Source organism: Gaeumannomyces tritici (genome assembly GCF_000145635.1).
Source record: "Gaeumannomyces tritici R3-111a-1 unplaced genomic scaffold supercont2.3, whole genome shotgun sequence".
NCBI classification, from domain to species: Eukaryota; Fungi; Ascomycota; class Sordariomycetes; order Magnaporthales; family Magnaporthaceae; genus Gaeumannomyces; species Gaeumannomyces tritici.
The window spans coordinates 5,369,990-5,396,485 of NW_008804547.1; the positions used below are offsets into that span (position 1 = coordinate 5,369,990).

The 26,496-nt window shown below is 60.0% G+C and overlaps 8 protein-coding genes across 8 annotated transcripts; 4 read left to right on the forward strand and 4 right to left on the reverse strand.

The window, feature by feature from the left end:
* Positions 1-210: 210 nt before the first annotated feature.
* Positions 211-1,004, forward strand: GGTG_06929 (hypothetical protein; the record flags this gene model as incomplete). The annotated part of the gene is made up of 3 exons (XM_009224751.1): positions 211-651; positions 775-793; positions 935-1,004. The coding sequence occupies exons 1-3, from the start codon at positions 384-386 to the stop codon at positions 1,002-1,004; spliced, it is 357 nt and encodes a 118-aa protein (XP_009223015.1). The 5' UTR covers positions 211-383.
* Positions 1,005-1,507: 503 nt separating this feature from the next.
* On the forward strand, positions 1,508-2,530 carry GGTG_06930 (hypothetical protein; the record flags this gene model as incomplete). Its single annotated transcript, XM_009224752.1, has 1 exon — positions 1,508-2,530. One exon carries the CDS (start codon positions 1,508-1,510, stop codon positions 2,528-2,530), a length of 1,023 nt encoding a protein of 340 aa, XP_009223016.1.
* A 1,358-nt stretch (positions 2,531-3,888) lies between these two features.
* GGTG_06931 (hypothetical protein) lies at positions 3,889-6,205 on the reverse strand. The gene is made up of 2 exons (XM_009224753.1): positions 4,985-6,205; positions 3,889-4,910 (listed from the first exon to the last, which is right to left on the reverse strand). The coding sequence occupies exons 1-2, from the start codon at positions 6,053-6,055 to the stop codon at positions 4,467-4,469; spliced, it is 1,515 nt and encodes a 504-aa protein (XP_009223017.1). The 5' UTR covers positions 6,056-6,205; the 3' UTR covers positions 3,889-4,466.
* Positions 6,206-7,684: 1,479 nt separating this feature from the next.
* GGTG_06932 (hypothetical protein) lies at positions 7,685-8,488 on the reverse strand (the record flags this gene model as incomplete). Its single annotated transcript, XM_009224754.1, has 2 exons — positions 7,685-7,877; positions 8,133-8,488. 2 exons carry the CDS (start codon positions 8,486-8,488, stop codon positions 7,685-7,687), a joined length of 549 nt encoding a protein of 182 aa, XP_009223018.1.
* A 3,250-nt stretch (positions 8,489-11,738) lies between these two features.
* Positions 11,739-12,226, reverse strand: GGTG_06933 (hypothetical protein; the record flags this gene model as incomplete). Its single annotated transcript, XM_009224755.1, has 2 exons — positions 11,739-11,879; positions 12,176-12,226. 2 exons carry the CDS (start codon positions 12,224-12,226, stop codon positions 11,739-11,741), a joined length of 192 nt encoding a protein of 63 aa, XP_009223019.1.
* Positions 12,227-12,785: 559 nt separating this feature from the next.
* GGTG_06934 (hypothetical protein) lies at positions 12,786-16,221 on the forward strand. The gene is made up of 2 exons (XM_009224756.1): positions 12,786-13,117; positions 13,346-16,221. The coding sequence occupies exon 2, from the start codon at positions 14,119-14,121 to the stop codon at positions 15,259-15,261; it is 1,143 nt and encodes a 380-aa protein (XP_009223020.1). The 5' UTR covers positions 12,786-13,117; positions 13,346-14,118; the 3' UTR covers positions 15,262-16,221.
* Positions 16,222-18,293: 2,072 nt separating this feature from the next.
* On the forward strand, positions 18,294-20,423 carry GGTG_06935 (hypothetical protein; the record flags this gene model as incomplete). Its single annotated transcript, XM_009224757.1, has 6 exons — positions 18,294-18,503; positions 18,573-18,649; positions 18,721-18,803; positions 18,878-18,925; positions 18,990-20,159; positions 20,271-20,423. Exons 1-6 carry the CDS (start codon positions 18,337-18,339, stop codon positions 20,421-20,423), a joined length of 1,698 nt encoding a protein of 565 aa, XP_009223021.1. The 5' UTR covers positions 18,294-18,336.
* Positions 20,424-20,557: 134 nt separating this feature from the next.
* On the reverse strand, positions 20,558-24,753 carry GGTG_06936 (hypothetical protein). Its single transcript, XM_009224758.1, has 4 exons — positions 24,092-24,753; positions 23,519-23,954; positions 21,744-23,443; positions 20,558-21,620 (listed from the first exon to the last, which is right to left on the reverse strand). Exons 2-4 carry the CDS (start codon positions 23,643-23,645, stop codon positions 21,279-21,281), a joined length of 2,169 nt encoding a protein of 722 aa, XP_009223022.1. The 5' UTR covers positions 23,646-23,954; positions 24,092-24,753; the 3' UTR covers positions 20,558-21,278.
* Positions 24,754-26,496: the final 1,743 nt, after the last annotated feature.

The window sequence follows — 26,496 nt, forward strand, 5'->3', positions numbered from 1 at the left end:
CTCTAGGCGCACTAGCGAGGCTCAGGTGGCAGAGCTGAATTGGATTTCAAGGTTGATTGATTCCACCTTGATTCAGGTGAGAGTCGTCCAGTGTGGGCATCCCTGCCTCGCCAGCCGCCTGGCTCCCTGCAAACAAAGTTTTTATTTAGCTACAGCTGGCTGCCGGCGCCCACGTCCGTCCGCACTCCAGTGGGCGGCAGGTGCGTGGGGTGCGATTGTCGGTCGTTCCATCCCTGACCCCGCGTGCCTGTTCTGGTTTTGAGACGTTATCAATCTCCGCTACCAAACCCCAGCCCCGACTTCCTCTTCAGCCCACCCACACGAACCAACCCACCTGCCCTGTCGCAGCTCTTTCTCCCACTCTCGCGCCCAGTGAGCGCCCGATGACGATGCGCCCGACGCCCTCCCCTCCCCGGTCGCAGGCCCGAGCGACGTCCGTCACGACGGTTGACCACCGCGGGAGCAAGGATAGGGCGGGCGGCTCGCCTGCTCGCTCGCTGAACCTGCCTACCTGGGCATCCGCGAGCGTCGCTAGGGGGCGCGAGAAGCGCTCCAGCCAACAAACCCCAACTTCCGGCCAGCCGAACCAGCCGGCCAGCCCTCCCATGTCTGGCCCTCCTCTGGAACTGGACAAGAGCTCGACATTCTGCCGTGGCCACGAAAAAACCAGATTTTTTTTATGACCGCTATGTATGGGAGCCGTGGACGAGTGTCTCACAAGCCTAATATAGGCGCGTTGAGTGATCGGAAAAGACCTTTGTCAAAGCGCTATAGTTGGCCTGACGGCATATACGTACATGGCTTGTCGCCATGGCTGAGGTGTCCATCAAGGTCGAATTCAAGCATGACATGCATCACCTTTCAGGGATGCAAAGGCCTCGCCTGGATCGCAGCTAGAAAGCCACATGCATGCTGATCTCACACCCACTCACAGACGGACGGCGTGTCTGCTGGCCTTCCCAATTACGGCGGAGCATAGCCATATCGACGGCCCATGGTTCTGACCAGAGCCCTAGCGTCCGTCCACAAATGCCCAGTGCCCCATACAGCCGGGACCCTTGTCACTTTTGTGCACACCCCCTCTTAGCTGCACCCCGGCCAGCGGAGGCGCTAGTGCAACTCGGGTCCTCTGCTGTCCTACGTGATTATGTACATGCCCCGATTCCGCCAATGCTGCTCCTTGTCGGGAACCCTCCTGCCGAAAGTTGGAGGAGGGGCCGAGTAACTTTCAGGGCTTTCCTGGTGCCACGCCAGGCACTTTGATCCAGAACTCACTTCATGTATAAGGCGCCGGCTTGCTCCTCATCCTCCTGCTCGTGACTGGGGATCTAGATGTCCAACCTTACATGACACCCTACCCACCAGCCCCTATCGTCTGTTGTGCCAGCCCTTGTTCGCAACCATGCACTTTGTTCCCGCTCTACCTGGCTACCAGCATGGCGCTGTTCTCCGCCATCAGCTGCCGTCGCCCGCAATATCTCCTCCGCCGACGCATGTCTACCATGAGATGCCGGACGCCTACAGCTCAGTGCCATTGGCGCTCGAGACGCTGTCTATCCACTCCGACAAGTCAAGCTACTCCCCCAGGCACGCGCGGCGGCAGTCCGCAGGGTACCCTGCCGCACCCTTCAGCAGGCGTGCCTCCCTAAGTGAGGATGACATGCCGGCTGCGGCCCGCCGCAGGGACGGCCGCGGCGGCGGCATCGCCTCGCCGGCGCGCCTCGCAGCCTACAAGAAGCTGGGGCGCATGCCGGAGCACTCGGAAGTTTACCAGGCTGGTAGGAAACTGGTGCTGAAAACGGGACCAGATGTCACGCCGCAGGAGGCGGGCACTCTGAGGTACCTCTACGAAAAAACGAGCGTGCCAGTGCCTGAGGTGCTAGACTTTGGCATAGACCCAGAGACAGGGCACTACTACATACTGATGGAAGAGGTCGACGGCGAGCCCCTGGATCTCGTCTGGGACTTACTGGACGACGAGACGAAGGCCAAGGTTGTAGCCCAAATACGCGCAATCTTCCTGGACCTCCGGAGCATCAACGACCCCGAGATCTGCGGCTTCGTCCCCGAGACCGACCCCTCAGGCCGCCCGATCCCCGGCCGGTACGCCAGGTCCGGCGTCACCGACAACTTCTTCGCCCGGCCCCAGGGCCCCTTTGACAGCGAGGGGGGGCTCCTGCACGCTCTGGCGGCGCACCTGCAGCTCCGGGGAGGGCCCGCCAGCTGCTGGCTCGACCGGGTAGTGCTCCCGCTGCTCTTCAGCATGCCGCCGCACCCGCCGCTCATGGTGCTGACGCACGGCGAGCTCAACGCCAAGAACATCCTGGTGCGCCGCGACGGCACCGTGGCGGCCCTGCTGGACTGGAGCCAGTCCGGCTTCTACCCGGTCTACTGGGAGTTTGTAAAGGCCTTCTTCGGCGACGTCGAGTCGTCCGTCCTCGTGCGGGACAATGTCGTCCCTCACGTCCTGGATCGGCGGTATGACGCCGAGTTGGCCGTCATGCTGTTGGCCAAGGACATTATATGGTAAAATCAGGGCTTTCCTGTTTTTATAAAAAGCGATTGTTCCAGTCTCTTCTTTTTTTTTTAATTGCTTACTACACCCACGAGACAAACGAGTTTGTACGACTACTGTGGCTTGACAGAGCTGCCCTACTGGCGGGTGGGGCGCTCTAGCCTGCCGATTTTTCTTTATCGTCTTGGAACGGGCACGACAGCACGACGCGTGCTGGCACGGAAGGGTGGTTATTCGGGATCATGGGGGTCGGTTGTGGCTAGGGGCAAGTTCACACAGCACCACGTTGGGGGGTTGGCAATGTTCCTGCGTTTCTTCTTTTTCTCACTTGTTTGACTTTGTCACTTTTCTTATCGGGGTAGCTTTATTTCCTTGAACTTATACCCCTCTGTACATTATTCCTGCAGTTGGCCTGGATGGACTTCCTCTAATTCACACTAGTTCTTTGTTCCAACTTTCGATGACACTCGAAGCGGACGTGTCAGGCATCACAGCATAAGCTCGATCCCTTGTCCTGGGAATCAGGGGCTTATAAACGCCATTATAAACCAACTACATACGCCCGGCAACGATCAGTTGCCTGTCCGTTGCTAGGTGCCTATGCTCGAGCGATTCTATGGCAATGTAAAGCAGAATGTTTCCCTACAAGGTTTCGTCTATTTCATCTGATATGAGCAAGTGTTTCTCAGGCCTTCACCACGGAACATGGCAGTGTCTCCCAGGTGACTATCTTGATTTCTGTTGTCCGGCCTAGGCATGTCGTTGCTTATGGCTTTTCTATGGCGCCTGCATTCGTAAAAGCATCGACCCGGCCGAGCACTGACCCAGGGGCAAAACATACAAAAATTGCGGGCAGCTGGTGCCTTTATATATACCTTGACCCGAGCTCTCCCAAAAAGGCAGCTCAAAGGCAGCCAGCCAGCGTAAATTTTTTTTTAAAAAAAAACCTAGCTCAAGCCACCGATTTGGTGGCGCGACTCTACACGGCAGCTCTGTAACCTACGGCCGGAGGGCTGCTCGGGTAACTGTAAAAAAAAAGGGGGGCGTGGGTCGAACCTGGTGACGATGGGCTTTGCGAGTCCCGGTGAGGGTTCGGTAAACTACGGCGAGGCTGGGAGGCGGAGGGCGATAACGATCTCAACGCCCTGACCTGACTGACCGGCTCTTCAAACCTAATCGACCCGCCACCCCGCCTGCCACGTTTGCCATACATATAGCTGGTTCTCCCAAGTTAATACGAGCGACTCTGACTCCATGTACGGCCTTTGGCGATAGACTAGCAACAGATACCCACGAGTAAAAGCTAGATTGCAACTCATTCAAAGCCCCAGGCTGACGCGACGCGTTATCTGCAAATTTTATCTTGCGAAATATATGCATGTCAAAGACTATCATGTTTGCCTCTAGGCGTTTCTATACGTTTCTAGACGGTTCTAGCCATGATATTCTCCCCGAAGTTGGTTTAGTGAGCCATGCCTGTGGCTGCTTGCGTGCTGCTATGGATAATGAAGCCCCCGTCGCCACTTCCCATCATCTGAAAGCTGTTTCTCTGAGGCTGAGGTGGTCTTGCTCTTACACAGCCGCGTCGTCTGCCGATATCTCCTGATGACACGCGACCAGAGGATCTGGCCTCATACGGTGTCCGCATGCATAAGGTTTTGTCTCGGTGGAGCTTAATTAGCCGCGACGTGCGCTTATTTTCATGCCCACGTTCACTTGGCCGTACCACGGAGTAATTCTGCCTGATTTTTATCGGCCATGATGCCATAGAGGCTGTGTCGCCTTCTCAAGACCCGCACGGGGGCGTGTGCGTGTTGCTTCTAGCAGACTCTGCAAGAGGCCTCTCCGTGATCCTTACTATCCCCCGGTGGCTACTTAGTTTTCAGGACCCAGAACGCTTCGCTGTCCACAAGTCGTCGCACAGGGCCGCCAAAGAGGTCTCGATACCTGCCTAGGCCCTCTCGGCGGCCCCTGGACCCCCGCGATGCCCGCCGTTTTCGCCTGCGCTCTCGTTCCCGTCGGCGCCCTCGAGGAGCCTCTCGAGCTCCGCCTTCTCCCGCTCGTGGTTCTTGAACAGCACCAGCAGGCCAATGTCGTACGAGGCCTTGAGCGAGCCGGCGAGCACAAAGGCGACCCAGAAGAAGCCCCGGTCGGCGAGGACGCCGGTGATCAGGGGCCCCAGGCTCTGGCTCATCGTCTTGGTCGTGTTCAGGATCCCCAGCACCGCCGTCCGCTCCGAGGGCAGCACGATGGCGGCCAGGAAGGCGGAGCGGGGGCCCACGTCCATGGACGCGGTGCAGTGCCGGGCGATTAGGAAGAACAGGGCGAGGTGCAGAGGGCCGAGCGGGATGAGGGCGAGGAATACCGAGGACGGCAGGTGCGTGAACACCATGGTCTGGGGGGGCGGTTCCGTTAGTGCTGATGAGCGTGTGCGAGGAGGGGGGGGGGGGGGAATAGGCTGCCGCTTACGTTGATGTTCCCGATTCTTCTGGCGAGCGAGGTAGCCACCAGGATCGAGATGGCACTGATGAAGCTGGTGATGGAGAATATGGAACCCAGGGCGCCGGGCTCCAGGCCGTGCCTCGACTTGAAAAAGTAGCTGATCCAGGAGACGGACACGAGGCTGCTCGCGAACGAGTCGAGCGAGAACAAGAGACAGAGATTGATGATCACGATGCGACTCTCGCGGCCAATCTCGGGTAGGAGGGCCAAGAGGCCTTTTCGTCGAGGTTTGGGAGGTTGCCGCTGCTCCTGTTGCTGCTGTTGCGGACCTGCCGCGTCGGCTCGGCCCTCGCCCTGCGCCCCAAGCAGGGGCTCCCTCTCCCCCTCCGCCTCGTTGTGGCCACCGTGGTCGTCGGGCTGTGCCTCGCTCCGGCTGCTAAGGAACAGGCACATGACGAACTTGACGGCGCCGCACGCGGCGTAGCCGGCGAAGATGGCCTGGTAGGCCGCCACCTCGGACCACCCCCGGTCCTGCAGCAGCTGCACCAGCCAGCCGCCGCCGGCCATGCCGATGGCGACGGCGAGGAGCCCCAGGAGCTTGTACCAGGCGTAGACGTCGGCGCGGTCGGCGGGGGCCGTCAGCTGGGCCACGACGCTCTCCTCGATGGACCTGAACGGGCCCGTCTCGTTGGCGGTGGGCGAGATGACGCCGAGCACGGCGGCCGCCAGCAGGACCCAGTAGGACCCGGACAGCGCAAAGGCCAGGCCCGACAGGGCCATGACGGCGGCGCCCGCGGCCAGCACGGCGCGGCGGCCGAGCGCGTCGGCCACGAGGGTCAGCAGCAGGCTGAGCAGGGTGTCGCCGGCCAGGGTGAGGGACAGAAAGACGCCGCAGCGGGCCTCGGACGCGCCCAGAGCCCGCAGGTGCGGCAGCAGCACCAGCGTCGACGAGCCGTAGGCCGCCATGCGCACGAAGCGCTGCACCATCAGCAGCTTGGTGTCGGGCCGCGCCCGCGCCAGGGCCGCGATGCCCATCTCCTCTAGGGCCGCGGCGGCTAGCCTGCGGGCCCGGCCGGGGGGAGCTGGTGTGCTCACCATTGTGCCTCTTTTTTTTTTCTGGGTGTTTGTCTTGTTGGCGTCCTTGTGGTTGGACTGGGTGCCAGGAGAAATACGGCACCTTGGCCCTAGTAGATTTATATACTGCGTCGGGGCAAAGAGGAATGCCCTCAAGGTGTCGACCGACTGCTTGAAACTGGACGAGGTCGGAAATCGAGGCGTTCGGCCGAGCGAATGGGTCCAGCCCCTGTCTCAATCGGCGCTTGCGTCATCCTGGCGAGGCGACGACCTGCCGAGAGAGACGGTAGGACAATGATGGGAGGCCAGCTTGCTCGCAAACTCCCAAATATGTCCAATAGAAACTCGCAAAGGTGGCGGGGGAAATGACGAACTTGGGCATGGGAAAAAGCGCGATCCGGAATAGGTGTAGATATGTAGATATTCCTGTGAGCTCCTACCTGTACACCTGGGCTGCCCGCTAGAAGCTTGTCCAGAATGCTTAACTCTGGCCTGTGGGGTCGGTGGGGTTTGGCCCGCTGGGCTCGGACAAAGCGGAGCGGTGAGCCAGGTTCATCTCGGAGATGCGCCGCCACGGCTCGGACGAAGCCAAGAAACGGAACACGGCACGTCCCCGGCCGGCCAGCCCCCTGGGTTTGCTCGAGTCAGGGACTTGGAGAGGACCACTGCTGGATTGCCTTTTCGGGACGTATAAGTCGTTGGATGGAGAGGTATGGGGCACGGGCAGAGAGTGGTAACCACCACAACGAGTAGTAACTACAACACGCCATACCATGCATAGATGCCAGAGGGCCCGGTGATTGTGGTCACTGGTCGAGTGAAGGTCGCTCGCAAACTCAACAACGAGGCTACGTTCAAGGCGCGGCAACGAATAAAAAGCCAGCCCCTGAATGATGCTTGGCTGCGTCGAGGTCATCGCGAGAGGGCTGGCTATACACGCCCACCTTGCTTAACTAGCCTCCCGACGTTCCGCATGGCACGGGCACGTGTGGCCCAGGAATATGTATTGGCTTCGGCGGGTCGCATCGCATCTTGTTGCGCGTAGCTCGGCTGGGAGATCTTGATGCTCTCTGTTGTGCTACAGTCTCCTGCTGTCGTCGAGACAACAAACCAATGGCACACCGGCAGCGCAGGAACCCCACCCGAATACAAGGTCTAGCCGAAAGGGCAATAATTTCCCTAGAGCCGTACTTGTGCCCTATCAGGAATGAGGAATGGAGAGCGAAGTCGGCCTCGAGTGAAGCGCATGACCAGTGACGTATATGAGGGCAGTCCCCTGTAACGTGTGTAACTGAGGCCAAATCAGACCAAGTGGTCCTGGCTCGTGGTGGTCGGTGGGCTGTCACTTCGACGGTTGCTTTCAAGTTGAATGCACGGACTATCACCTTCCAGGGGCAATTACATTCCATAAAATGTGTAAGGTCGGAGGATGGCTGTGCATAAGGAAATATGGAAATATGGAAAGAAGTGGGCGTGGTCAAGAGCTGGCGCCGACTAGCGCAGAAAAAAGGGGCAACATCTTAAACCATAACTTTAATGCGTGCTGACTGGGTGTTCCCTCCCAGGCTCCTAGTCTCCCAAGATATCATTCAGTGGAAAAAAACGGGCACCTGCCCAAGGCCACCCCACATCCACTTGGACATGCAAATTTGATTATTGGAGGACAGCATAGCGGCTCGATGGCGGCGAGGCTTGCGCGAGAATCACATCCGCTCGGGGCCGAGTGAGTGGCACGTCAAAGTAGACAGAGCTGAAGCCCTGAGCCGTATTCCGTCTTGGAAAGATGCTGGGACCCGCGGGGGGCGACGCCCACGGGTCTGGAGGGTATGTGTCGTCGCCAAACGCCCTTCTCGGTCATCCAATGCCCGAAAACCGAACTGCTCAGGTTAGATGACAGGTCAACTGCGGACGATCACTGCCATCAAGAGAAAGATATGTCGAGATATGCGCCAGCGAGGTATCATGGCCAGGATATCAGGTTCCGAGTATTCCCCCTTGTGCAGACAATCGACCTCGTGCGGTGCTGCCCACAATCTGTCCTTTGATACCAGGTCACTCGGAGCTCGAGGTTTCCCACGCGGCTCACTCAGGGCCCGCTTACCTGGGCCGCGCTGGCGCAGCCAGCGGGAGCAGCTCCTGCTGGACATGGAAGCGAACTGAGCTAAGCAAGCGCGGTGTGCGTTCGTGGGGGGTTGCCAAGTCCTTGCGAGCACGTTGAGTAGTCGGCGGCAATCTTGCATCCAGAGTCCCTGGGGCTTGTCGAATGGTGAAATCTAGACGCGCCGCCGTCAAAGAGGCAGGCAGAGGAAGTTGCGCAGCCCGTCCATCGTGCTGCTCGGACGAGCGGAAGGAAGCACCGCTGGCGTATTCCGTCGGTTCCAGTTCGTGGCCAGACCGCTGGCTGTTCCTTCTGCAGGATAGCCGCCTCGTACTGTTGAAAGGCCCCCACAGCTCCATTGGAGGCAATAAAGTGCTACCTCATGCAAGCGGATGCGTCTCAATGTCGTCGTGGCCATTCGGGATTTGCTCACCATGTGTCATATGCCCCGGCGGCCGCAGGTCGGCTGTGTTGGGCGCAAAGCGATATGTGATGGCGCGCTCGCGGCGAAGTTGAGGAGGGTGGATGATGGCTTGGCTAAAGCCACAAAGCTGCGAGGCCCTCCAAGTATCTCATTGGCCGCGGCTGCTGGTTGGCAACGCAAGATGGATGGAAGCCCTAGCGGGACTGGGAAAGTGGGAAGTTAGAAGTTGACAGAGAGGCGGTACAGGTCCCTAGTAGATGGGAAGGAACAGGGTGATCTGCATGCCACCCGTGCCCATCCGTCATACTGACTACGATCAGAGAGCCGGCCTGGAGGCCTCCCTAGTAGTCGGGCGACCCAAGAGATTCGACGGCTGGCGGGCCAGACCGTGTTGGCATTGGGTTGCGTTAAACGGAGAAAAGAGCAGCAGGGAGCGCCCAGCCGGCCATGCAGACAGTATTGCATCGCCAATAGTGCGGCGCCCCCCAGATATTTCGCACCCTCAGATGAGGTCGAGTGAGGGCACAGTGCAGACGGTTCGATATGATGGCTATGCGGGTGTGGGGAAGGCTGGTCAAAGGTACGGGCACTGTCTTTGTGGCATGTCTTTGTGGCATGGGAGGTGAGATGGCTTGCATTGCATCCGCCCTGCTGCGACATGACAATAGTCCTCATGCGTACCCCTCAAACCTACTCGGCCAAGGCCTCTCGGCGGTTTCTTCCGTATCCCCTCCACTCCATGCCTATCGGACGATGCCATATGCGCGTCCCATCACCGCGACCATGGCTGTGTGGTGGGATTGGATCGGCCTTTCCGGTGTGAATATTGACCTGAGTGCGAGAGTGAGGGGAAACGAGAGGCCTCGACCGGTCCGGCGCTTGTCTGGCGAAACAATGTCGAGCGGACAAGGAAGAATCCGGGGATGCCCGCCGGTCCGCCCACACCCTGGCCAGTACAGTGTGGGGAAAGAGCTGCGGGGAGCGAGCAGAAAGCGAATGCGCGTTGTGTCTCACCGCGCATGCGAGGCGAGTGGTGCGGCGCCTGTGGTGGTGAGGGGCAGGAGGCCGTGATTTGGGCGACGTATAGCTCCGGGGAGGAGGACACGGGAAGAGGACGCCCCAGCAGTGAGTGCTACATGCCTCGGTTGCCTCTTCCCTCCCGCGGAAGCCTCAGCTACTCTGTGGCTGCTTGAGTACCTGCCTGTTTGTGCAAGGAAGGCTGCTCAGCGGCTGGTGGTGGTCGCTGCTGATCTCGCTTCGTGAGGAATTAGTTCGTGTTGGGCAGCCGTACATACAATGTGCCCAGAGGATTCCAAGGGGACGATCCAATGTCGCGAAAGCCCCCGTAAGCATCTCTGGTGTGTGTATGTTTGTGTGTTTGTGTGTTTGTTCGTGCCGCGTCACAGGCTTCAATTGTTTCCGTGAACAAGGCCTCTGCATGGGGAGAGACGAAAAAGTTGGGCTGCAGTCTGCTGGGTCCATAATTTTATGGGGCGTCTGGCGGTCCGGCCTTGTCCTGGTGGGCCTTTTGATCGCCCTTGGCGTCCGATGGGTCCACAATCGTAGAGATGGATGGCAATCTCACAACCTCGCCGGGCACTCGAACTTGCCTGTCTTGCCATCGAAGGCGACATGGGAGATACTAGATACCAGCGCCGGTATCGTTCCCCGCGAGACATTGGATGGCGTGGAAAAGGCACGAGTTACGTAACTTGAGACCAAACCAAGTCGATTTTGTTCCGCTGTGACTTTGCGGCTTTTTTGCCTTCTTTGCACCTGGGCCGACTTTAATTTAGCTTGTTCCTGGCGGAGCGTGGGGGTCAGTCAATCTTTTCTCCCAGACCGCTCCAATCGCAATTTTCACATCGTCTTTCGTTTTCCGCCTCTTTCCCTGCTTGACCCTCTCTTCTAGAGATTGACTACTTCAGCCCGCAGCATCTGAGCGGACTTCCGTTTGTGGTAAGGGATGAAAACGCAAGGAGGGGCTCTTGCAGCTCGGTGGCCACTACTTGGCAGACTCGCCGAGGATCGTACGGTTGTCACACGACCAGAAAAAAAAGTACCTGGAAATAGCGTTGACGTTATTGCTAATATTTCAAGCTGCGTCACTACCACGTCCAAGCAGGTCGGCGGCGGAGCCGACGGGAATTAACTCGGTTGAGGCATCTCGGCGCAATCAATGGTGTGTGTGGAGTGAAAGCTGTGTCGTGCGGTTGCCAACACAGGCTATGAGTATGCAGCCAGCACCTGAATGTGCTCCACTCCAGGGTCGGGATGGTGCAAGTCGCAAGAACACGCTGGATCGACGCCAAACACACTGCCGACGCGTGTCACGCAATTGCAAGAGTCGGCCTTTCTCCGGCGCGTAGGACTGTGACCTGATCGCCCACTGTCGCCTTTTGTCCGGGCACACGAGGCATGGCATCTATACGAGCCCCAGGGAGACTGCATGGCTATACGAGCCCCAGGGAGACTCAGATCCCCCATCAATGGGGCCCTGATCGGCCCATAAACCCCCACACTTGACTCCAGCTCCTCGGGCATTCCCAGAACCACGACCTTGGGACCTAGGTTCCGAACAGTATGCCGTTTTCGGTGGGTCTGTGTTATCGACCAAGAGGGGTCGTGAGGGGTTGGTGTCGGTCAATTCTAGGCCTTGGACATTACATGTTACCTTACCCTAACCAGTGAGGGAGCACGTTCCGCCCAGCACATCTTTTCTCGCCCCCTCATCCCTTCGGCTGCATTTTTTCCCCCTCGCTCTCTTTTTTGCTGGCGAGAAACTTATTCCATGCGACTTGCCGAGGGTGACATGTCACATGGACGTCTCCACAATCCCTCAATGGACGGATCTCTTCCCTGGCATGTACCTGGGTATCGCATTGCCCAATGAGGGAGCGCCGGGGTGGGTGATGTCCTGGATTGGCTGTGCCAGCGCTCGATACCGGCATCTCACAAGGGCTCTGCTTCCATGTCATTCTCTTTGCTTTGCGGCGTCACCGGACCTCGTGCTGATTGCGACTCTGCCCCTGCTGGGTACGCTGGTACCTAGCAGATCGCCATGCCAGCCACAGCTGGAGGGGGAGCCTAGCTCTGCAGGTATCCGTGAAACTTTGCACAAAAACCTAGCGCGTGGGGGTACCTCATGGGAATGGTTCATCGACTGGGAATCTGACCAAGTCGAATTAAGCGCGGTAAGGAGAAGAAATTTCAAGCCCCTGCTCAGCCTGGCCCCCGCCGGCTTCGGCCGCCAAACGTCTATACAGCTGGGAAAGGTTGTGGTGACACAGCTGCTCTCTGGACGATGGTGTCGAGATGTCTACCAGCTACAGCTACATATCTCACGTATCAACAACCAAAAGCCGGCGCAACCGAATACCTCTTGGGCATCGCCATGTAGCCGCACATGCACTTTATATGACTGCGAAGATACAAAACGAGATAGACGCAAAAGAAAGGCGGCAACACGTAGAGCGGCAGCCAGCCAGTCGGAGCCCGGCGGCAAGGAGTGCTCGCAGACGGTGCCTCCGCAAGGGTAAACCTGGAAAAGAAAAGTAGCATATTCCGCTGTCTGATGCGTATGGGATCGCGCAGCCGGGTAGGTACCCACCTAGGTACTTACCCAGTCGCATAAATGGGTGTTGTGCAGAGCATGAGAGTTTGTGAGCGACATGGAGTCGCGGGCAGCGCCGACCTTCCCCACTGGTGGCTCCGTGCAGCGTCGTTGGGCGACCCCTGTTGTGCTCTACTTCTGCTGGGCATCTTTCTGATCCCATGACGAGGCACGTACCAATGAAGATGGGAATCACGGTGTCGCCATGCTGCTGATGCTTCTGTACCTGGGCTCTTAACAGGGATTCTATAGAAGTGAAGCTCCTGCATGCCAGAGATCGTAGACCGCCAAGTCGCGCTTGACAGAAGTGCACCCACCCGACGCTTTGCATGCGTCGTCCACTAGGTACCTACATACCTAGGTACATACGAACCAAATCTGGCACACCCGGCTGGTCAGCCCGGCCGCCAGCCCCTCACCGGTCACGGCCCTAGCCTTCCGAGCATCGACAGTAGCTGCTAAGATCAGTCACCATCCTGCAGTGACTCCGCGAATGCACGGCTAACCTTTCTTTGCAGCTAGCTGGCCGAGACGAGACCGCCAACGTGTTACGATAATTTGTTGTTTCACTCGGACCACGAGGAGTTGGTTGAAATACCCGGGACCCGGGAACGGAAAAGGAAAGCAACCCCCCCGACAGCGCCGCTAGAAACGTGCATCTCCGGATTTCATCCAACTCATTTCGGGTACCGAGCGTGTTAGGTTATGCTTTGCTTTTCGGGCACCTGTGTTCCTCCTGACGGGAAGATTTCCTCTGAAGTGCCCGATGTTGCCCGAACACCTTCCACCTTGGACCCCCGCCATTGGGTGTTTCCATAGCCCCTGCCCCATGTCAACCCGTCAGGCCAACTGACCCCCACACACACGGGCCACCTTTACTCGAAGTGGCAGGTGGGGTCCCGCCTCCCGCCTCCCCACAGCCAGTCGGTCTCCAGCTCTGGGTCGAAGAAGGTTGATTTCTCTCCCTTCGTCAAGAATCCACCACCAACCCTCCCTCCAAAGTGCTACCGGGCTGTCCAGAAGCGGCTTGGGATCGAGGCCTATTACTCTATGAGTACAACACAGTCGACACTATCCCAGACCAGAGCCTAGGAGGACGCGTTCCTCGGCCAGCCAGTCGTGAGGCTGGAACTGGACAGGACGGGTTAGACTGACCGACTAGGGGACACATATATCTAGCTCCTGCGGCTGCAGCGCCACCACCCCCTTCTCCGGGGTACCAATACATACAACCCGTCCACCCCTGCAAGAGCGATTGTTGCCCGAGCAAGCCTGCGCCGCTCCATGCGAAGACCAGTCCCGAAAAGGTTGCCGCTTCATCATGGGGCACCAAAACCCCAAGAGAAAGGTAACGAGGAGTAAAGGGACGAAGCACACCCCACCTCCTTCGCACAGACTTCAAGCCTGCGGGGGTGGGGGTGTGCTGCCGTCGACGCCCTGATCGATGGGTCTTGCCCAGGCCAGCTTGCTCACACCGCATGCCGCCTGGAGGTGCCGTAGATTCATGGGGTGCACATCCCCAACACTGCCTTGTCGGATCTCTCAGTTTTGGCACCTTTGCCCGGCTTGGCCGCCATGTGGCCTCCTGAACCGGGCGACGGGTTGGAATCGTCTTCTTGGTCCGCGAGGCTTCGAGGGACAACCAAGTGGCCGGCATCGCCCACGTCACGCCCCCACTCTTTCTGGGCATATAAATACCGAGATATGCCGCCTTCTTCGCTTGCTGCCGTCGCCCATATTGTCCTCCACAGGCCTTTCTCATATCAAAGTTTCATCTTTTCGTGGATTCGCGCACTGGACCTTTCTATCACTACCCATCCTGCGCTCTTAGTCGAAGTCCGCCAACGGGCCATCACTGCTTCCGGTCGTGAGCCATCTTGCTCTCGTCTCCAACTGCCACTACACCTCCCCGACCCCAAATTCAGTACTGCCTTGGGTGGCAAGACAGAGCCATGGCTCCTCACGTTGACGCCCCTTCGCCTTCAGATCATTACAGCAACGGTTTCAATGCAACCAGTGCCACAAGAATGGCGGTGCCCGCAGTGATGAGGCCAGAAGACTTCACGCCGCCCTTGGGATCACCTGTTGGCAGTTCGTTTGACGGCAGCTTGCTAGGAAACTCGGCAGTCACACATCTAACTCGGCCACTGTTGCCAGGAGTCTACGTCCCAACCATGTGCTTCTTCGACCCCGAGACTGAAGACGTGGACGAAGCCATGATCGCGGAGCACGCGGTGCGCCTGGCTCAGGCTGGAGTCACCGGTCTGGCGACGCAGGGTTCCAACGGTGAAGCCGTGCACCTGACGCACGACGAGCGCCGTCTGGTGACTTCGATCACCCGCAGAGCCCTCGACGAGGCCGGCTTTTCAGACATGCCGCTCGTAGTCGGGTGCGGTAGCCAGAGCACCCGCGAGACCACCCTCCTCTGCCGGGAGGCATGGGCGGCCGGCGGAGATTATGCCCTGGTCCTGCCGCCCTCGTACTACGCGTCTCTATTTGCGCCGGCTTCGAGGTCCGTGGTTGAATACTTCACCGCCGTTGCGGACGCGAGCCCCATCCCGCTCATCATCTACAACTACCCGGGTGCCGTCAACGGCATGGACCTTTCGTCGGACGTCATCCTCGAGCTGGCCGAGCACCCCAACATCGCGGGGGTCAAGCTCACGTGCGGAAATACGGGCAAGCTCAACCGTGTGGCCGCGGGCGCGCGGAAGCTCGCCGGCGATCGGCCGAACCCGCGCCGGCCCGAGTTCCTGGTGCTCGCCGGGTCGGCCGACTTCACCATCCAATCCCTCGTGGCGGGTGGGCACGGGATCCTGGCGGGGCTCGCCAACATCGCGCCGCGCGCCTGCGTGCGAACCATCGAGCTCTACCGGGAGGGCAAGATGGCCGAGGCCCAGGCCATGCAGGAGGTGATCTCGCAAGGCGACTGGACCGCCATCCAGGGGGGCGTGGTGGGCGTCAAGTCTGGGATGCAGTCGCTCACGGGCTACGGCGGTTATGGCCGCAGCCCGCTTCCCAGGCCCACCCCTGAGCAGGCCAAGAAGTGGCGAGAGGGGTTCCAGGAACTCTACTCACTCGAGAAGTCGTTGTGACATGACTGGCACTTTTGGTATATCGCGCCTCTTTTATGGGCTATTGCGCGTTACTTTCACGGCAAGTTTCATTGGTTGGCAAAGTTAGGTAGCTTTTCGGGATTTGAAAAAGGCGGGCGGCGTTTGCTAGGGACGCTCGTTGGAGTATGGAAACTTTTGGTACGTTATTTCGCCTGACAAGGTCGGATTTTCCCGATCGTATGCTCGAATCGGACTTGATTTACTCTGGTGGAAGCCGTAAACCGAAGGCATGTCGACTGAGTGTGGTAGAAGCAATGCTAGCACGTGGGAGACAGTTGACTGGCGGGCTAGCTCCGGGAATGCCCGGGGTGCTTGGCAGCGTCACCGCAAGCCAGCGAGATCACGGGACAGGTAAGCTGATCTATGGGACTCTACCCCCAAGATCAAGCCAAGCGCTGAGAGGCTTGTGGTGGTGTCGCGTGAGTTCTTTTTTTGGTCTCGTCGCCTCACTACCTAGATGTATAGCCGCCCGAATCTTTTGCCGCGTATGCCGTCCACTAACTGCGAGCATCTTCCTTTCCCCTCTGCTGTCGGGCTGTTGTCTCGGATGCACCTGGTCCATGATGACGTTGGGACACGACCCAATCAGCAGGTGTTTGCGTTCCAATGTGGTTACACGGATTTTTGGCAATGATGCCCGTCTGCCACACGTGCACACGCATATACATACATACACACACAGACACGCACACCTTCCCGTTCAGAGGCCAGAGCCCGGCTTTCCTACCGTTGCACAGCATCTTGCAGAGAGGGGGGGCGCGGCTGGCGTTGACTTGCTGCTTTCCCACACACCCCCCCATTTCCATTTCTTCACCGCCTTGGGCCGCCAAGGAGGGGAACAAAATGGAGTGGGAGCACAAGGTGCCAGGCGGGGCCTGGGTGAGGGTGGCGATGATCTCCATGTGGTTTGCGCGCGAAATCTTGGTTGGGAACCGGGCGCATGTGCGGTTTTGACGCCTCGTTTGGTATATATATGTGTGTGTGTGTGTGTGTGTGTGGTTGATACCCGGCGCTTCCTGCGGTTGGGCTGGCTACTACCAGGTACTTGCTTCCATTCCCAGCCTCGTTTTTCTTTCCACTACGTAACTCTGCCCACCTTTATGGGAAGAGGGCAGGGTAAGAGACAGAGAGAGGAGAGTGAGAGATGGGCTTGTGCTACCAATAGTACCGCATGACGACACCCATGGCAAGTCGGCCGAGAGGGCGAACAGTGTGCCCCCCATCGCGATCACGACATGGCGATGTATCCGGCATGGATGAGAAGAGGAGAACGACAGGGCGATCCGGCTTTGCCGAAATGGGAGACCGACCGACCGACTGACTAACACGCCGTTGCTCCCGCCCTTCCATTGCGCTAGCCGAGCTAGCGCCGCGGTCGGGACGTGCTTTCCACCTCATGTCACTTACCATTCTGCTCCTTCCTTTATCCAGCTCGTGTGCTGTGGCACCTAATAAAAGGTTGTGATCGGCCAGCACAAGAAGAAGAAGCGGGGCGCCTTTGACCAAATTTTCTGTTTTCTTCTCATTGAACTCGACCAAAGCAGCAGCCACAGCAGACGCGCACACTCATTCAAGCTCCCCCTTCTCGGTCGTTGCAGGCCTCGTGTCTTTTTGTGCGCCGTACTCCCCCCGTCTGGTGCGAGCCGAGGACGGAAAGTTTGACGGGTATGGCCAAGGGAAAGCGGGTGGCCGCAGTGTTTTCCATGAGGCCATGGACCGGCCAAAAACGAGGGTCCTCGGTGCCCGGCCAATGCCTTCTCAGGCGGTCCATGTTTTTCTCTCGGCGCTTTTTCCCCCTTCTTGGCCCGTTCATTTTTCTCCTTCCTTACCCTTGTGGCTCTTCCCGTGCTTCCATTATCTGCAGCCTCCCGCGGCCGGGCTCTAAATTTGGCCCTAGACATTCCCGAGCGACCAGGGTTGTTCGATTTCCGCCTGCTGACGACTGACTGACTGAGTGACCAACTCTCTGATGGGAAAGGGTAGGTGGGTAGACCCTGGGGGACGCTGCCTCCAGCTAGATACCTGGAGGTAGGTAAGGTTGCCAGTGAGGCCGCCCATCAAACGTCGCGAAACCCCAAGTGGGAGGGTATGAGAGCGGTGTACTACCACACAGAAAAAAGAGAGGACGCGCCACTGCTCTGCTCATGGGGAGGCCACATCAGTTCCTGCATTTCGTCCCGTCTGCCTCCAATCTCTCGCCCGGTGAACCCAATGTGCCTGGCTTGTGAAGTGCTGAGATAGATGTGGAGCAACATGGATGCCATCATCGTACCTCGCCGGCAAGGGGCGTCCCCCTCTGCTTCGTTCAGCCGCCAGCCTCTCATGCAGCCACATCTCGCGGGCGTCTATACGAGCCTTTGGGGAATGACGAGCGCCGGCCGATCCCCACGGGTTACCATTCCCGTTTGGGTTGTCTTGCCCGTGGTCATCGATTTTGGCTCCTCCTCCCCGTCCTCCTTCTGCGGCGCCACCGCGGCCCGGACGGCTTGTTATCACTCTTTTCCCCATCCAATATCCGCTCTGGCGGTAAGCAGAGATGCCGCCCAGGCCCGGGCCTTTTTTCTTTTCGTGCCCCCACGTACCGCACCGGCTTCTGCAGCTGCATGCTCCTCGTGTTCGCCCCCCGGGGCAGCGGGAGAGGCCAGCACAATAAGATGGGCTGCGGGATGAGGGCGAGAGAATGCCGTGCTGGTGGCCCAACGAAGGGAGACCCACGCCCGGAGATGATGCGACCCAGCTTGTTGTGCATTCACCGTGTCTGTTTGTAGAACATCTCGTGGGGCTCTATATCAAGTGGTTTGCCTCCCTCACCGTTCCCTCTTCTTTTTCTTTTGCTCTGGGCCCAGCTCCGTTTTGGCCATGTCCCATATATGAAGGTCTTGGGATTGCCCTCACCTTGCACTCAGCCAGCAGCCAGCCCACTTCCCCCCGCTCTACTGCCCTCCTACATATTGGAGTATCCACCTTTTTTTCCTATCTCCCGGCAACAGACGTGAAACACCTACTATCGAGAGTCTGGGATCTTGGAAAGCAAAGCTAGGGCTATAGATCGCCATGTTTCTCTCTGGCGCCTCGGTTGCTGCCGCCTTCCTCTTCCTCTTACCCCTAGCCACCTTAGCACAGCAGATCCCCGTGACCGGAATCCAGGGCGGAGGTGATGGTACCCCGCTACCGGCACGAAAAAACATCAAGGACCTCCAGCGGAACGGCGGTCCAGAATGGTATATGAAGAATGCCCTTGGTATGGTAGACTTTGCCGCGGTTTGCTAACTTGCACGCGTGTCTTCAAGGGACCTGTTCATTCTGGGCCTGACGGCTCTGCAAGATGAGAAGGAAACGAACGAGCTGTCATATTTCCAGCTCATGGGTACGTGATGATCACCGCACCGCTCTGCCGAATCTGGGAGCCACTTCTAACCTGCCACTCTGTCAAAACAGGCATTCACGGACGCCCTTATATACCATGGAACGGCGTCGAGCGGGTTGCTGGCGGCGGGTATGGAGGATTCTGTCCGCACAATGTATGCGCATGCCCACCTGCTCGTGACTATATCAAGAGACAAAGCTAGCCAGAGACTGACCTACCTCTTCACAGAGCGTCCAGTTTGCATCATGGCACCGCCCGTTCTTGGCCATATATGAGGTACGGAGAAACTCAAGCTCTGGTCTTGGCTTTTCACCTTGCTAACAAGCCACTCCAACTGCAGCAAGCAATACACACGCACGTCGTCCGGATCGCGGGCGAGTACAAAGGCCAGAGCGCACCCGTGTACGCGGCGGCGGCGCGGCGGGTGCGGATACCATACTGGGACTGGGCGGCGGGCGGCAGCGGCGACAGTGCGCGGCTGCCCGAAGCCGTGACGGCGCGCGAGGTGACGGTGACGACGCCCTCGGGGCGCGCCTCGGTCCGCAACCCGCTCTACAGCTACCGGTTCCAGCGGCGGCCGGACGAGTCCGGGATGCCCAATGACACGCTCGGCGCCCGCTTCGGCGAGACTAAACGCGGCCCCACGGCCAACGGGACCGACGACTTTGGGGCCGTCAACGCGCAGCTCGAGGCGCACGCGGGCACGCTAGCGCGGCAGGTGTACAACGTCTTCACACAGACGACGACGTTCGCGCAGATGTCGACAGAGCAGGTGCCGGGGAGCAGCTTCGAGTCGCCGCACAACAGCATCCACAACATGGCGGGCGCGGGTGGCCACCTCCAGTTCCTCGACTGGTCCGCCTTCGACCCGGCCTTTGCGCTGCACCACTGCAACGTCGACCGGCTCGTAGCGCTCTGGCAGGCCGTCAACCCGGACGGCGCCGTGCTCAACGGCAGTGCCTGGTCAAGTGGGCAGTTCGCCACCCCGGCTGGTCAGGTCACGGCCGACTCGCCCCTCAGGCCCTTCTTCGCCAGCAACCGGTCCGGCCACTTCCACACGGGCCGCTCCGTCGCCGACGTGGCCTCGTTCGGCTACACGTATCCGGAGCTGCTGCCGCCGCCGGCGCCGCAGCGCCAAGAGGAGCAGCAGCTGTCGCGCGCCGACCTGCGCAGGCTGGTCATGCAGCGCATTAACGACCTGTACGGGGCCGGGGTCGGGGCTGGGCAGAGCCTGGGCAAGAGAGACGCCGCCACCGTGGCCGCGCGCAGGGACTACGAGCTGCAGATCCGGGCCGAGCGGGACAGGCTGGACCTGCCGGCCCAGATCGGCGTCTTTGTGCGCGGGCGACTGGCCGGCCACGTCTCGCTGCTGGGAATGCCCAGGACCGGCGTCAGCTTCTCGGTCCTGCCCCTCGACGGCGTGCTGACGGAGCTGGGCCTGGTCGACAACAGGACCGAGGCCGCCGTGCTGCCGTTGCTGAGAGACGAGGTCAGGCTCGAGGTCCGCAAGGTATGTTACTCTAGGCAGTCACCGTGTCTCTCTTTTCTCTCTTTTCTCTCTTTCTCTACGTCATATCATTCCCCCCGAAGCTGACAAAGACGACTGTCTCTGAAAAAACAGTGCGACGGCACCGACATCTCGGCCGCGTCCACCCCGGGCCTGCAGCTCGAGGTGCAGAGCCGGGCGTACACGCCGGGCGCGCGCAAGTTCGACTTCCCCACCTTTGGGGCGGTGAGCAAGGTCGCCATCCACCCCATCGCGCCGCGGCCGTAGGGCGGCAGCGGCGGGTGCGGGAGGATGGCGGCGGCCACCGACACGAGATGCGCGGCGGCGGCGGCGGCGGCGGCGGCGAGGGCCGAGGTGGCGGGTAACCGTACCATGCGGTACCTGTTCACCCGCCAGGGCGCCCCTCACCCGCCCCGTCGCGCCTCTGTGAGACTTTTCTAAAAACGGACCAGAACCGGAGGAGGTGATGGTTTCCAGGGACCTAGGTGCCTAGTCGTCGAGGCTAGTATCAGCCGGGAGCTAGCCTTTCCTAGCAGTTCTTTTCCTTGTTGGCTTTTTCTCTGGTTTGATGTGCTTCAGTGGTCTTTCCTTCTTCGTCTTTACTTCATCTCTTTCTGACCTGTCGGTGAGGCTTTGTCTCAGCTTCGTAATTCCTGGCGCTTTTGGGGTTCCACGGAGGGTTTGATCGCTTCCATGTTCTATATATGCCCGCTCATATGAGGCAAAAGAAAAAGAAGAACAAAAAGAGAAAAATAGTAATACCATAATCAGTTCAAATACGCCCGTTTGTTGAACTTATCGATGCTGTGCACTCCTGCCCTGGTTCCCCAAGCGGCCCACCCTGTATCGGATGCCGACTCTACACCGCGACCGTTGATCATTGCTGATCCCATTACTGCCGGCATCCGAAGAGGCGGGCGAGACTGGGCGTGTCTTGGATGGTGTTCCAGACACGGCGTGGGGGGGAACAGCAAAGAGCGGTGCAGGGAGGCCGCCGACGCCCCCCGGCCAGCCAGAACAGCCAGCAGACCGGCCGCATGTGGCACCACCCAAGCAACACGTCAGAGTTTGGATGGCTGGTCCCTCACCCACCCTTGTCCTCTCCCCCTTCTTTCAACCCAACTACCGAGACTCGAGCCAGGTCAGCGGCATGCCCAGCACGCGGCACCTGCCGAGCCCGACGTAGCCGTCCATGCGGCTCTGGTGCTGCAGCAGCCTGATGCGCCGCGCGTCCTCCTCCTCTCCGCCCCCCGCTGCCAGATCCGCCCGGGCCCAGGGCTCCTGCGCCTCGACGCGCGCCAGCGTCGACCAGTAGCCCCGGGCGCGCAGGTAGGCGCGGTCCGGGTTCGGGTCCAGGGCGCGCGCGAAGGCGGCCCACTGGTCCACGACGGCGCGGGTGAAGACGAGGTCGCGCCCGTCGCGGTCGGGCAGGCCGCGGCGGGGCCAGGTGCCGAAGACGATCATCTGCGGATGGGGGTGGGGGAGTGTTAGCCCATTTGAACTTGGTGAGTGGCGTGGTAAGTTGAAAAAGACAAAAAAAAAAAGAAAGGCTCGAAAGATGTATGTGTGGCCTCAACAAAGACTTGCCTGCTCTCCCGCGTGGCACTTGTAGTAATCCTCAAACTCGGGTGCGTTGGAGCTGCACCCCGGCGTCGTGTACCCGGCCGGGCTGTAGGTCCGGTTGAAGCGGTAGGCGTAGACGGCCTTGAAGGCGGCCGACGGGCCCGGCCGCGTGGCGCTGTAGACGGTCGCCTGCTCCGAGCACGCGTACAAGGCGTCCGTCACGACCCGCACCACGGCGTCCTGCTTCTCCCTCTCGCTCGGGTTCGCCGGGATGCCAAACTCGGGGCTAGCCAGGACCTTGTCGGCGACGTCGGCCAGGAACGGCAGCTGCATGCCGGCGAGCAAGGTCCTGAGGTCGCCGGCGGGCGCGGTCGGGAAGTCGACCCCGGACTCGTCCCGGTTGAAGCCCGTCATGACCACCACGTCGGACGCGAAGGACGGCGCGCTGCCGTTGAGCCGCAGCGTCGGCGCCACCAGGTACTCGCCGTCGTTGACCGTCAGGATGGCCTCGGGGTCCGCGTCGATAATGGCGCGCCCGTCCAGGCGGCGCATGCACGCCACCGGGTCCGGGTCGGCGTCGCAGCCCAGCCGCGCGAGCAGCCGCGCGCCGAGGAATGCGTGCGCGACCGCCGGCGACGCGTAGCCCGCGGCCGAGCCGAGCGGGGGCGGGGCGCGGCCCGAAGGGCCCGACTGGATGGCGGCGGCGACAAAGAGGCCCGCGGCTTTCGGGCTGGCCAGAAGGGCGCGCACGAGCATGCCGCCGGCGGACTCGCCAAAGATGGTGACGCGGGCCGGGTCGCCGCCAAAGTGGCGGATGTTGTCGCGCACCCAGTGGAGGCCCTGGATGATGTCGCTGAGGCCGTAGTTGCCGCGGTGGACGCCGTCGGCGAAGGCGAGCCAGCCTAGCGAGCCGAGGCGGTAGTTGAGGGCGACGACGACGACGTCGCCGCGCGACGCGAGCATGGTGCCGTCCGTGTTGAAATTGGTGTACCCGCCCTCGACGAAGCCGCCGCCGTGGATGTAGAACATGACGGGCTTCAGCCGGGGCACAGGCGTGTCCGTGCCGTCGTCGTCTTTTTTGCCGGGGCCCCCCGGCGAGGGCGGCAGGTAGGGCGTCCAGATGTTCATGAAGAGGCAGTCCTCGGCGCCGCCGCCGGGCACCTGCCCGGGCCTCTGCAGGCACTCGCCGGCGGCGTCCAGGGCCGGGACGGGCGCGGCGCGGTCGGCGGCCGTCGGCACGTAGGGCCTCGCGTGCTCGAACCGCGTCGGCGTGGCCGCGTAGCGCACGCCCCTGAACTTCCACACGAAGAAGTCGCGGAAGCCCTTGTACACGAGGCCGCCGCCGCCGGCCGCATGGTTGACGACGAATTCGGTGTGGTTGTTGTTGGACCGGTAGTCCAGCACGGGCGCCGACTGCGTGCACAGCGCGGGCAGCCGCCTGCCGGCGCAGTCGACATCGGACGCGACGACGCCCGCCGTGTCGACGGCCCTGCAGCCGCCGCCGCCGCCGCCGCCGCCTGCGCCCCAGGACACCCAGAACAGCTGGGCGCGCGGAAACACGCCCTGGTGAACCTGGTAGGAGAGCGAGCTGTTCAGGCCGTCGGCGAAGGTGGCGGCCTCGGGGCTCCAAAGCGACTCGCCCAGGAGCTTGCAGGCCTTGTCGGCGTCGTCGTATGCCGTGAGCTTGTGGAGCAGCAGCGCGGCCGAGCCTTTCTTAGGACTGTCTACATGCCAGCAAGACTAGTAGTCAGACCAACGTGGCGCAGATAGTGTATGCCAAGCCAAGAGGATAAACTCACTGCTCAGATCGTTGTCTGTCAGAATAGTGACGCCGCCTCCGTAAAATTCATCTTTGGGGACACAGACGGCGGCGACCGCCCAGCCGAGAACCACACCAGCGGCGGCGACCTTGCGTAGCCCTGCCATGGTCTCTACTGCAACTAGTGACCTTGAGCACAGATAGCCGTGGTGGGAGAGGCCAATCCGTTGCCGTGATGGCTAATATATATACCATTACATCATGGCATCATGGCATCACGTCCGCTTCTAGAACATATGCCCAACGGTTCGGGAGGATAACGGCCCGCCTAGCAGCATACCACCTTAACCGGAGCTGTCACCAAGGCCTAGGCTCACCGGTCGGCCGCCATTTTCTGCAAGGCCCCCTCAAAGGATCGCGGGGAAGAGGCCTAGAATGCCTCGACGCGATGGCGGCTAAATTGCCATGCGGCGGAGCTGACAGAGAGTGGCCGCCAGTTTTCTCTCCGGTCAGCCACTCTTCTCTCCATTCTCGCCCCCCAGCCGTCACCCGGGGTTCATATAGTACATGCAGCATCAGGGCGTCGGCGCTGGCATATTCCCGTGAAACTCACTAGATATTTCCGACGACTTCCCCGGCCACGAATCCTTCGGGATCTCCTTCATTGGTCGTCAAACCCCCGGGTTCAAGACATCTCCAAGGAGACCAGCAAACAAAGACAAGACTATCGAAAATTCGTCGGGCGGCACGCGCCGAGGATCCGGACGAGGCTGCAGGGCCTCCAACGCTGGCACCGTCCTGGAAGGGAACCCGACCGATCGGCGCCCCGGTTTGCGGGGGTTCGTCCGTCGCATGTCAAGAGTTGCGCATCGAAATGAAACAAGATGCGATTTAGCCCTAGAGATATAGGTGATGGATGACTCTCGCTGAGCCCTGTGTTGACGACGGGAACGAGCCCGGTGACCAGGCTAAAGGGCGGCGTTGAATCGTGGGGTATCGGCTTGCTCATCATCACTAATCCCGTCGACGACGTGTCAGAGTCGGCGACTGATTCGGGTCCCAGAGCTGGCGGCGGCGAGTGCTCCGAGACCCCGTCTGTGGTTGGACAGGTAGGCACCCCGAATTCAAGAAATTACAGAATCTAAACAAGCCGTCTACACGACTTGGAGATGTCGAATCGCGAGATCGAGACTAGATTCCCACCTTCTACTTTACGAATGAATCGTGCAAGTCAGGTCCGTTTGAGCTCAGTGAGCCATGAGTGCTCTTTACCAGGCTAACCAAGCAAGAACTAAGCCCGTCACGGCCTGCAAAAGGGCTGGTACCCGAGGGAGCCGGCACGCGGGGCGCCGAGGTAGCTCCGCCATACTACCGACCGAAAATCACGGGTACATCATAAGGTAGGAAGAAGCAATAGGTATGTCAAGGCATGGACGGGCGATGCTCTCCTGCAAGGTCCTGTTTTACGAATCGGAAGATGCGGGCATGCATGGGCTGCTGCTAGGTGGTCCAACGTAAGCGCCTGCGTGGTGAGGTCCTCTGGCCATCGTTGCTGGAGGAGGAGGAAAATGCCCGCAGCGGATCGGAAGAGTGATTTCGTCCCATATAATTGGGTCCCCCTTTCGAGCTGGTCGTTTCTTCTCGACGTCTTGGCAGTCTCGGACTGTTTTGGACCACAACATGTCCCTGCCCTCCCCACAGCGCTCCGCCCCTTTTTCCCCCTTTCCCTCGTTGTCGCCTTAGGTAGACCCAGCCTGTGGGGATTTTTATGCGACCAGTGTGCACCGAACACTGCCGTTCCGTCGTGCTTGGCTTCCTGAGGCGCGCGCGGACGGACGAGTCGACAAGCGTGGGTTGCAAGTCAGCAGGGGGCAGCGTCGTCGCCACGTTGCTGTGGCGGTGGAGGGCGAGCGAGCGAGCGAGCTCCTCGTCGCCGGTCCGTAATCAGAGTTTTCGCTGACGAACCTTGGTGTTGTTGCTTGTTTTGATTTGGTCAGGTCGCACACGCACACACACGGCTGAAAAAAATGGTGTGTTCCCGATCCCAAGCCTTCCCAAGACTGGCTGGAATCCAAGTGTCATCCCAAGGCGCGAATTTCCCAAAGCAGCAGCAGGATCTTGCCGTAATCTCGCCACCTCGGGCGGTGGCAGATGTGCCGAGCGAACCGGTTCCGGGAATGCTCCAGAAAATTCAATAGAAAGGCTGGCGGTAAATCCATTACGAGACCGGCCATGTGTCTTGGCCGGGAAGCGATTACGGATGAAAGGCAGCAAGGACTACTAGCAAAAGAGCACGGGACACATCCGCCCACAGACTGTCGATCGGCCACGGAAAAGCACAAACGGGGGGACGGCATGTGGAGGGAAAAACGAACAAAAGGCCGTGAGCATCACGAGGTGAGGGTTAAAATTAGAAGCTGCCGACAGCACCCCCGGAATTTGCAACGGTCAACCCGACGGCGAGCCCACAGCGATTCGGCGACGCCACCGACAGAGGGTTGGGCGTGTCACCCCACACTGAGCATTGTGAAAATCTCGCTTCGGTACCTAGTCGTGTCCCACTGGTTGGCGTGGTTTTGTTGGTGGTCTTTTGAATGTTACTTTGCCCACCTCTGCCGGAGCCAAGCTGACTGCAGCCGGCCATGCGTGAGTCAAGGGAGGGAGAACAAATCCGAACCGACAAGCTGCTCCCATGTTGGGGTTGGTGACGACGTCGCTGGTTTGCGCGCTCGGGCGTTTAATCTGTCCCGTTTCTGTGTTGGTCGCGCTGGCCTTCAATCCCATCTCCTTACCACTGTTCGTCACATGCCGGTTGCTGCTGTTGGCTGCACGCTGCCGTGCCCTGCCCTCCGCCAGCCCTGCACCTGCACGCTGCAAGCAGGGTCCGACAGTAGTTTTTTTTTTTTTGTCCCAATTGAGCCCCAACTTCCGTTGCAGCACCCGCCACGCACCAGCTCAGCCGCAACGTGCAGACAATCGAGGCTGAGCTTGATCAATGGAAGGAAAGAAACGTTGCAG